General features: G+C 41.7%; 2 protein-coding genes across 2 annotated transcripts in view; one reads left to right on the top strand and one right to left on the bottom strand.

Moving 5' to 3' along the window:
- The window catches only part of rnf115a (ring finger protein 115a), a 12,640-nt gene extending 3,495 nt beyond the window's left edge, over positions 1 to 9,145 (top strand). The window contains exons 2-9 of the mRNA XM_008280704.1: positions 1,134 to 1,192; positions 1,396 to 1,450; positions 1,575 to 1,858; positions 1,960 to 2,028; positions 4,193 to 4,265; positions 4,353 to 4,446; positions 6,369 to 6,484; positions 8,154 to 9,145. Coding sequence (XP_008278926.1) covers positions 1,134 to 1,192; positions 1,396 to 1,450; positions 1,575 to 1,858; positions 1,960 to 2,028; positions 4,193 to 4,265; positions 4,353 to 4,446; positions 6,369 to 6,484; positions 8,154 to 8,273 — 870 coding nt within the window. The 3' untranslated portion in view covers positions 8,274 to 9,145. The remainder of the gene's footprint in view (positions 1 to 1,133; positions 1,193 to 1,395; positions 1,451 to 1,574; positions 1,859 to 1,959; positions 2,029 to 4,192; positions 4,266 to 4,352; positions 4,447 to 6,368; positions 6,485 to 8,153) is intronic.
- A 1,087-nt stretch (positions 9,146 to 10,232) lies between these two features.
- The window catches only part of gba1 (glucosylceramidase beta 1), an 8,439-nt gene continuing 8,162 nt past the window's right edge, over positions 10,233 to 10,509 (bottom strand). The window contains exon 10 of the mRNA XM_008280713.1: positions 10,233 to 10,338. Coding sequence (XP_008278935.1) covers positions 10,233 to 10,338 — 106 coding nt within the window. The remainder of the gene's footprint in view (positions 10,339 to 10,509) is intronic.

The raw sequence follows: 10,509 nt of genomic DNA, 5'->3' as shown, positions 1-10,509 counted from the left end.
CTGTGATAGCTACCTGACCAGGTGAACCTGCCTTCACCCTGAGTCAGCTGGGATAGACTCCAGCCCCCCGTGACCCTAGTGAGGATTAAGCTGTGTATAGATCATGGATGGATGTTGAACTTGGAATCCACATGTACATTTTCCAGGTGCTACTAACATTCACAAAAAACATGGAGGCTCCACGTATTACAGATCATTACCTGTTTATGTTTTCATACCTGTCTGCCGTCACCTCTGTGTGAACACTGCCTGCAGTTCAGCCTAAAGTCTCAGCTGAAGCACGAACGGCTTTACACAGAAACATGTTTCTTACACTTTGTGGTTAGTGTAAACGGTTTATTAATGCCAATATTTTTTTAAATTAGACACGTGAAATAAAAGGATTTTTGGTAAATTGTGATTTTAAGGTTGGATTTGGTTAATTTTCCTGCTAGAGCTGTACGCCACACGTGATTCAATCAAGAACTGAAACTGAAAATGTGATGATTCTCCCTGTTTTTCAGGTGTCCGACTTAGATAAAATCGGTTTCAAATGGGTTTTGGGTCGAGACAGTAAATTGCAATCATCACACTAAAGTTGAGCTGAAATAATCAATCTATCGATCTAAACTGACAAAAAAATCTGCCATTTATTTCAGTTTGTGATGTAACTAATGTTTATGGTTATCGTCGGTTATCCTCTTGTTTATTTTCTGCATTGATGTAAAGTTTGCGTGGTCTTTAAAATGTCAGAAAAGGGTGAAAAATGTCAATTAGATTTTCCCAAACAAAATGTTGTTTTGTCCACAACCCAAAGATAATCAGTTTGCTGTCATAGAGGAAGAAAAAAAACAGAAAATACTCACATTTAAGAAGCTGGAATCAGAGAATTTATAGTTTTATTTCTTAAAGAATTGCTCAAATCAATGATCGAAATAGTTGGCGATTAATTTAAAAGTTGACAACTAGTCGGTTGATCGTTTCAGGTTGTTGATGTAGAAACACCAAACATTTATTGGCTGCTTTTATCTGCTTCATTTCAACATCTCCTGAATATTTTGTGCAGCATTTGAATACTCGTCCGAGCTTCTAGGGACCTATGATGAGCCCATTTGCCTCCCGTGTAACCCAGTCTTTGTCGCCACTCTTTCCAGGAGTACATCTGCCCAAGATGTGATTCGGGTTTCATCGAGGAAGTAACAGAAGACTCCAGGTGAGACGCTTTTATTGTCCTCGCGTCACGTCTCCAGGCAGCGCGCGACGCCGGAGCCCGTTAGCGTCGCTCTGGAGCCGCAGAACGCTGATGCTGCAGTGCTGAAGCCGTAGTTTTGTTTCCAAAGCTGGACATGTGTACACAGGGTTTAGCCGATGTCGCTAATAGTGCTGCTGCCTTTTGTCCCTTTGTGTCTCCCTCAGTCTCCTAGAGGGTGGCGCTAACGGGATAGACGACACAGCCACACAGTTTGCAGAGGTACGAACAGAAATACTGTCCGTTTACACAATTAATCTTCTTCCTCTTTTCCCCCTATCTTTCATTTCCTTATTACAAGTTTGTCGTCTTTACTCACTTTTCCTTTCTCCGAACACCTCCCCAGCTATGGCACCTCCTGCTGCTGGAGCGGCCGTTCACGACAGACGCCGACACCCCCGACTCGGAACCCCGGCTCCCCGGAGGACGCCTGGGGGGTTTCGGCGAGCTGGGAGGGCTGGGGGGCGGGCCGATCGGGGGGTCCGTCCCGGCGGGCCTCGGGGGACCCATGGGCGGCCTGCTGGGAGCCGGGGAGCACTGGGGGCCGGGCCGTCCTCCACGTCTGCACAGCCAGAGGAGGTACCGGTCCAGAGGCAGCAGTCGGCCCGACCGCTCGCCGGCTGTGGAGGGGTGAGCTTTCTCGTCTTCATCCTCCTCGTCTTCCTCCTCGCTCCCATTTATTACAACAATCCTAGCCTTTCTTCTTTTTGATTATTTTCTGTTTTTTTCAGGATTGTACAACAGTTTCTCGCCGGTCTCTTTGCCAACTCTGGGGTCCCCGGCTCACCTCCCCTCTCATGGTAATAGCAGTTTCATTTTACCTCACTGTGGCTCAGTTTTCACTAATTTAAATGAGCAGCCTGCATGTGGATTATACCCACGATGTTGCGTAGCCTGTATGATGTTAAATCTGTGTTTCCTCTGTGAACATATTTATTACAAGTGTGGTGTGACACTGCCACATGGCTTTACCTGCTGTTCAGGTCTGTTTTAATGCCTAAAAACTCCCTTATGCTTTTTTTTTTGTTGCTCTACCTCAAATACAGAAACACACACACAGCTCTGACATGCGTTCTCTTTTACAGACCTGTATCTCCTGATTTGAAACCCGGTTCAGCTTTTGTCTCGTGACGGCGAGTTTACATCCCGTCAAAAAAAAAAAAAAGATTGCATCACATCTCCTGAGCTAAACATGAAAACAGAAGAAGAAGCTCTGAAGCTGTGGTTTTGGTTAAAATGCAAAAAAAAGAGAGACCTCTCTTGAACTTCCTAAAAGCCTAAAAGAGAATGACACCATTTGTCAGAGCCTGAACCTGTAGAAACAGAAAGAATTGTCAGATTTTCAACTTTCCTCGAAGATCCTTGAACTGCTCGCGTGTTGTGTTTGGAAGCGTCACCAGATCTCAGCGTCAAAATGATGAGATTTAAACAAAACCGATTAATTATAAATGCTTCTTTATAATCATAGGACAATTATACATTTTGCACCGCTAGAAGGTCGCCGGTTCGCGTCCCGGTGAGGACACCCGGGATCTTTCTGTGTGGAGTCTCCATGTTCTCCCCGTGCAACGTGGGTTCTCTACGGGTTCTCCGGCTTCCTCCCACAGTCCAGAAACATGTTGAGGTTAATTGGTGATTCTAAATTGTCCGTAGGTGTGAATATGAGTGTGCTTGGTTGTCTGTCTCTAAGTGTAGCCCTGTGATAGACTGGTGACCTGTCCAGGTGAACCTGCCTTCACCCTGAGTCAGCTGGGATAGACTCCAGCCCCCCACGACCCTAGTGAGGATTAAGGTGTAGAGATGATGGATGGATGGATTTTCGAGACGTCACGGCAGAACAACTAGCACACATACACCGATCCTGTCAACTTCACTCAAAAGTCCAGACTTTAAACTCTCTCCCAGTTTTCATGTCTAGATTACATACAACCAGAGATATGATGTTATGAACGTGCGTGGGAAAAAAACGTGCGTAAAATGTGTGAAGCGTATGAAACAGGTGTCGCATTTCTTTTAACATCTTTGCAATTTTTTGTCGTTTCACAAAACGAAAGTGAAAGAAAGTCCCCGAAGTGCAGCTCCCGTGACGTGGCCGTCGGCCTCATCCTGGACAGAAACTATTTCCAGGAGTGGCATCAATAAAAAAAGAAAGACAGACACACCTGCTTGTATATTGAAAATAGTTTTTATCACGTGACTGTTGGTCAGTCGTAGCTTGTCACTTGCGTCAAGCAGTGAAGAAGTTTTTTGAATTTTTTACACCAGTAAGTTTGTGTAAATGGTTTCTTTTTGGCAATTTTTTAAAATAAGACACACAGACTGTAGGTATTTTGATGAAATTCTGTTATTTTGAGCTCAGATTGGGTTAATTTTCCTGATGAATCGTTAAAATCTTGCACGATTAGTTCAAGGAAAGTTGAAACAATTCTGACTCTGATTAATGATTTCATTTGGATGATTCTTAAAGATAATCAGAAAAAGTTTTATTAGCAGGTGAGCTTGCACACACAAGGAGTTAGCCTCGGTTACATAAAACTCCCGACGGGTCAGTAAAAGAACAAGACAGCAACAGAGGGAGGAAGTAATGAATATAAAATCTTTATCAGAAGTCCTAAGAAGGATTATAAAAATAGAATTTGCTACAAAAAACAACCAAACAGTGGTGTTATATTTACCTAAAAGATTAAATAAATTACAGTATTGAAAGACTGAGATTAACATGATCAATAACACGGTTTCTCAGTTGCACCGAGGAGCTCAGAATGATTACAGATTTGTAAATAAAACGTAGAATCAAGTGATTTTAAGCTTAAATGTGGTGCCTTTTCCCGACTGAGCTGCACTGCACACCTTATTAGTTAAATATCCGGTGATACTTTCTGTTTTTGCGGTTTCTGGCTGATGAATCGTGTCAGTTTTGGGCGTTAAATGCTGCTCGTCATCTCCTCGGTTTGTCTCTTTCAGGACGGGGATGCTGCACTCTAACCCGGGGGACTATGCGTGGGGGCAGGGCGGGTTAGACGCCGTCATAACGCAGGTAAACCAAACCTCATCACACTCGACGTCTGTGTTTCCGTCGCCTCGTCGTCGTCACTGTTGGGTTCATGAAAATGTGTGTTTTCAGTTACTAGGTCAGCTGGAGAACACAGGACCTCCTCCAGCGGAGAAAGAGAAGATCTCTTCCCTCCCAACGGTCAATATCTCTCAGGAACAAGCAGGTCAGTCGCTCCTCTTCTCCTCTCATCGCTGTCTCACCAGGTTCCTCTTGTCCTTGAAGCAGACGTCAGAGTGTCATCACGGCTATATGAGACGGTTAGCAGAGCACAGAGTTTAAATCTGCTCTTACGTTTCATAGTCCTCAAAGTTTTATCGAATAAAGTCATTATACTGGATGAAGTTATCGTCAGTAATGTCAAAGTAGGACTTATCCTTTAAAGGAACAAAGCAATAAACTTCATTTCTGCTCTTCAGTAAAGTCGAGCCACAGCGGTTCATTGATTAGTTGTTAACGATTAAATTAATCATTAGCTGTTTTGATTTCATGGCTGAGACTTATGTTTCTGGAGAACCTCGAGCTTCAGAAGACGTCTTTAAAAATCCCAAACTGAGAATTACCAAAGTGTGATTAAATGTAAAAGTTTTAAAATTCTGCCAAAATATTTTTTAGAATTTTGTCTGTTTTGGCCCCAATTCATGAAGACGGAACAAAATCTGAGACGGTGCAGCCGCATGTTTCCCTGATTTCTGTCTGAATTTACATAAACTAACCTGTCTTGTCAATTAAGCATCAGACGATTTGACGATTTGATGATCAGACAATCACTTTGAGGCATTTTTTTCTTAAGAAAAACAGTTGAAACTCTCTGCAGCTTCTAAAACGTGCAGGTTCTTCTTTCTTTCCTCATCTGTGACAGTAAATTGAAAGTCATGGCTTCATCAAGATAGAAATACTTTATTAATCAAAGTTGCAAAGTTCTTTTTTTTTTATAGAGCTGCAACATTTAATCATTAACTTATAAACTTTTAAATTAACCACAGCTGTTTTGATATTCAGTTAATTTAATTTAAGCAATATTGTAAAAGAAAAAAGGGCCAAATTCTGTGATTGCAGATTAAGTGCTTCTTAAATGTGAATATTTTCCGGTTTCTTTCCTCCTATTTGAGAGTAAATTGAATATCTGTGGACAAAACAAGACATTTGTCATCTTTAGAAACACGGATGAACCATTTTTTGACCAAACAACTCATCTAATAATCCAGAAAACGACATATTTAGTTCCAGTTTTGAAATTAAAAGTCAGAGTAACGTAATACAGGCACATCCCACATGGACAGTTAATCACCTTAGGATGCTTTATTTTTAATATCCTAGATAGTTTGAAGGGTTATTAAATACATAACAATCATCGATTAGTTGTCAACTTTTAAATGAATCGCCAGCTTTTTGATCCAAGTCCTTTTTTAGAAAGAAAAACTGCATAAATTCTCTGATTGCAGCATCTTAAATGTGAATATTTTCTGTTTTTTTTCCTCCTATTTGACGGTAAACTGAAGATCTTTGGACAAAACACGACATTTGTGACACAGATGAACCGTTTTCTGACCAAACAACTTGCTAATTAATCCAGAAAATAATCAACAATGAAAACAAGCACGATTTTTGTTGCCTTATCGTAAAATAACACTGTGCTTTGAATGCATGTGTCTCCATGGATCTAAATTATGCCTCATTAGTATAAATTTAGCTGATAATAAACCCGTCGTTGGTGCAGAAGTCTGTTCAGCCGCCTGCTGCCAAGAGGAGCTTCTGAAACGGTGTCTGTTTGGGACGAGACGCCCGTTAACCTTCAGAGAATCAACAGTTTGCTCCATAAATGAAACCGAGATGACGTCTTGTTTCACCTCCTGCTTTTCCTTTTGGCTCGGTGGTGCTTCTCGTGTGTGTGTGTGTGAGTGTGTGTGTGTGTGTGTGTGTGTGCTGCCCTATTTTACCGCTGAACAGTAACGCCGCCGAGCTATTTGCAGGACACAGCTGATGTACTGGGATGAATGAAGGTCTTTTTCTGTGTTTTTATCCATCACGTTCGGTACTTTCTACGTGATTCAACAACTCCACGTCTCCGTCTTGTCCCTCCGACAGACTGCTGTATGGAATGTCCAGTGTGCAAAGAGGACTTCTCAGTGGGAGAACCAGTCAGACAGCTACCCTGCAACCACTTCTTTCATTCAGACTGTATAGTACCGTGGCTGGAAATGGTGAGTTTCAACAAGTACAGCGTCCCGATGCATCGTAGGTCAGATGCAGCATGCAGAAATATAACCAACCTCATCTGGCAGTTTACAGCGAGACCCACAATCCTTTGTTACGTCACGTGAAGCATTACGAACTTTGTGATGGCTTTACTGGAAGCAGAAAGATAAAGCGTGAGATAAGATAAACTTTATTGATCCCTCAACCAGGAAAATTTAAATGACTGAAGGAAGCAGGTGAAGAGTTACACAAGTGCAATACAAAGGCAGAATAAAGACAGAATAAAGAGGCGTGATGATTTCTAAGTATAGTCATGACTCGATAATCCGACCCTTAACAATCCTAGACCTTACTATCCGACAGGTTTTGAGGAAAAACGAACAGAACCCATAAAAACATCCTTAACATACTGACAGCCTTGGATTCTGACTCCGACATGACATTTTATGTCACCAATCAGGATAACGGCGTATTATCTGACTGAACAATCCCACATATTGGCTACGTTCACACTGCAGGACTTAATGCTCAATTCTGACTTTTTTGTGAAATCCGATTTTTTTGTGAGTTCCTTCACATTTCCAGTTAAATGCGACTTGTATGTGATCTGCTGTGTGAACTTCATACGACCCAAAAGTGTCCCACATGCGCAGAAGAGGACGCGACGACGTCACACACAGCGAGCGTGCTCAGTGTTTATGGAAATAAACATGGATGGTAACGGTGGAGCGTATCTGCCACTCCCTCACCGCCACCGATGGTGGAATCAGAAGCATGAGCGCTAGCTAAACTAGCATCAGCAGCCAAGTACTGCCTGTGTGTTCTGGACACTTCCACCCCGTCAGAGCGCTGCCCCGGAGTGGACGTGGCCAGAATGTGTACAATCGCTCTGGCGTGAAATCCAGCGATGCGTAGTGTTCTGACAATACACTAGTTATTATAACAACTATAAACAATAAATATTAACAACTAATGAGCCTTCCAGCATCAAGCCCTCCTTGTATTTTGACCTCCGTCTTGACAATCCAACAGCCTTGCTATGCGACATAAAAGAAGGTTTTACATTTGGTGTCGGGTTATCGAGTCACGACTGGACTCTGAACATCTTGTCTGTGCATTTCATGGTAGAAGTTTAGTGTGTATTTGATTTTTTGTTAGGACGAAGCACTTCTTCTCTGATCTTCTCTCATTATTTAGGCTGGAAAGTGTTGGTGTAATAGGAGACTTTTATCAAACATGTTGAATTCAAAGCAAAAAGGCAGACTTATGATGTAAAACTAGATTTTTCTTTTGCTGACAAAATTGAAAAATTCTGCATTTTCCCTGATAAACAATAGATTTTCTGTCCCAATTACTTTATACCAATTGCATGTAGAATGAAAAGTGTATTTTTTGCAGCGATGCGACTATTCCTGAAGTACTCTGAACATTTTGTCTGTGCATTGTGTGGTAGAAGCTCAGTGTGTGTTTAGTTTTGGGTGGATTTTCTTTGATTTCCAGTAATAAACCTGGAAAGCGTTGGTGTGGCAGCAGACTCTAACAAATCTGTTGCATTCAAAGCCAAGCAGCCACCTGATCGTGACGTAAAGCCAGACTGAAATCAGGAATCTGCTCGCTCAAACTCTCCTACTCTTGTGAGAAGCTAACGTCTTCCTTCCTCCTGTTTCCTGGCAGCATGACACGTGTCCAGTGTGTAGGAAGAGTTTGAACGGAGAAGACAGCAGCAGCCAGCCTTCGTCAGAGTCGCCCTCCCTGTCCATGGACCCCCGAACACAGGAGAGATGGTCCTTCTGATCGCCCGCATCTCCTCCTCCGTCGCAGTCATAATCATCTCAGTCTGACTTCTTCTTCTTCTTCTTTTGTATTTTTTATTTTAACGCCTTTGTTCCTCCTCGACCATGCACCCATACAGACGTCTTAACATCCCGCCGAGGTCGCCTCCATCTCTCTTTCTTTGCCTAATAACCAACCAGCCTAGATCGATGTTCATCCAGTCTTCTCTACTTCCAGCAAACTCCCCCCTCGTTTTTCGTTAAACGTCCCGCCGCGATGGTGGATAAACGCCAGACGTTAGCTAAACCCTGCAGCTGAGCCGGACGCTTCACAGAATGGGGACGACGCGAGCACCTGACGAAAATGGGTTCATGTGGTGTTTGTGTTCAGATGGTGTCAGAAGGACTGAAGTTTGTTTATGTATTATGGTAGTGTTTCATTTTTGCAGGTGTTCGTGTTTTTGGTTTTTTTTTGTGTCCGTGCTCCCCCGAAACGAAAGCGTTTTACAGGAATCGGTGGGTTTAAACAGAAGCTGTGACTTCGGAGGAAACAAACGGGACTCAAATCACAAAACGGTAAATCTCAAAAGTTTTCGGCCCCCCTTAATCCAGATCTCATCTTCCTCCTGGTGTAAATACTCCACACAGACGGCGTCCCTCCGTCGTCCTTTTATTCCTCCGTTTATCTTTGGTTTTTATCACCTTTTTTTTTTTTCGATGTAAATAATTTTAGTCCAACAACTTAAGGTTTGCAATGGAAAAAAAAAAAACAACAAAACAAAACATTGAGAATGGAGACGCAAATGTGAAATACCTGGTTATCAAACTGTATATTATATATATGAAAAAAAAATGTCTATGATGTATTAATAAATTGACAAAAAACAAACATCAGTTTAGTTGTGTTTGCTCATTTCGTTTTATTTTCTCTCCACATTCAAACTTTTAAATTCCAGGCGCTTCATTTGCTCCGATTTTTCCTCAATGTGGGCTTTTAAAAAATTTATATAAAATAGTAATAATATAGGCTATAAAGTCCTGGATGTATGGAAATGGCACGACCGCGAAGATGAAATCATTAAATTAATTGTTTATCTTTTAAATTATTAAATTCACACAGAAAAAAAAAACTGTAATTAACATGTACGGAATTCTTTTTTAGGTTCCCTGAGGTGTTCCCACAACTGGAAAACAATAATAATCTTGGCTGTACACGCTATAGATGTTTAATTATTTATATTTTAAATCTGTTTTTATGCTCCTGCTCTGTTTAAACACTGCCGAAAAAGTTTCTGAATTTTTGTGACACGACTGTAAATCTCAGCTGAATCACAAATGACTTCTCAGTTGCGCCAAGAAGCTCAGAATTATTTGGTTTTTATAGAATCTGTTTAATGCTAAGAGTTTATTTTTAGCAAAGGTGATTTTAAGCTCAAATTTAACTCATTTTCCCAACAGACCTGTACAATTCTTCCTTTTTTTCCTACAATTTCTTGCTGGTAAATGGTGTAATTTTAGCAATTTTTAAAAATATAAAATACCTTTCAAATCAACGAGTATGTTTCGGGGTTCAGAGGTTTAAAACATGACACCTGATGCTAAAAATTCTGAGCAGTATTTGCTTTATTTACAATAAAATTAAACAGCAGCATCAGAAGACATTTACACATTTCTGTACATCGCTGAAATGATTTCTTCAAGCATCTCGTTAGCTTCAAATCAAGGCAGCTCAGGTTAAAGTGGTTCATTCGTGACTCTCTCAGGTGCCGGGTTTGATTAGAAGTGCTGCATAAACAGACTGAGGTTCATTATTAACCGCTAGAATCACTGAAGGACCAGAAGATGAACCTGCATTAGCTGATAGAAACGTCAGTGCAGCGGGGATCACAGCTTCCAGGAGGTTCCAGTGGGATTTTTTTCAGTGTTTGCATGTGAAATGTGCAGAGAAATGTGTTCCCAGTAGGTGAACTGGTTTTGCTGGTCAGCGTGTGTTCCAAGCCAGCGTGAGCAGAGAGCGAGGCGGAGCGGTGGAGGGCATGAAGCCCACGGCGGGATCCCAGACCTCGAACTGGACCGCCGACGGAGACCTGGCAACGCAGATACAGACAGATATAAATGAATACTTTATTAATTACAGGCATCCGGTAGCTTGTAGATTTATTACATGGAAGAGAAATAAGATACGAATCACACAAAGAAGAAACAGAAGCTTCTGCTGCAACTTAACACTAAAAAATGTTTAACAGGGACGCCGCTAT

Source organism: Stegastes partitus, unplaced genomic scaffold (assembly GCF_000690725.1).
Source record: "Stegastes partitus isolate 25-593 unplaced genomic scaffold, Stegastes_partitus-1.0.2 Scaffold207, whole genome shotgun sequence".
NCBI lineage: Eukaryota > Metazoa > Chordata > Actinopteri > Pomacentridae > Stegastes > Stegastes partitus.
Note: the sequence above shows the minus strand (reverse complement) of the source record. Positions and strands in the feature narration are given on the sequence as shown.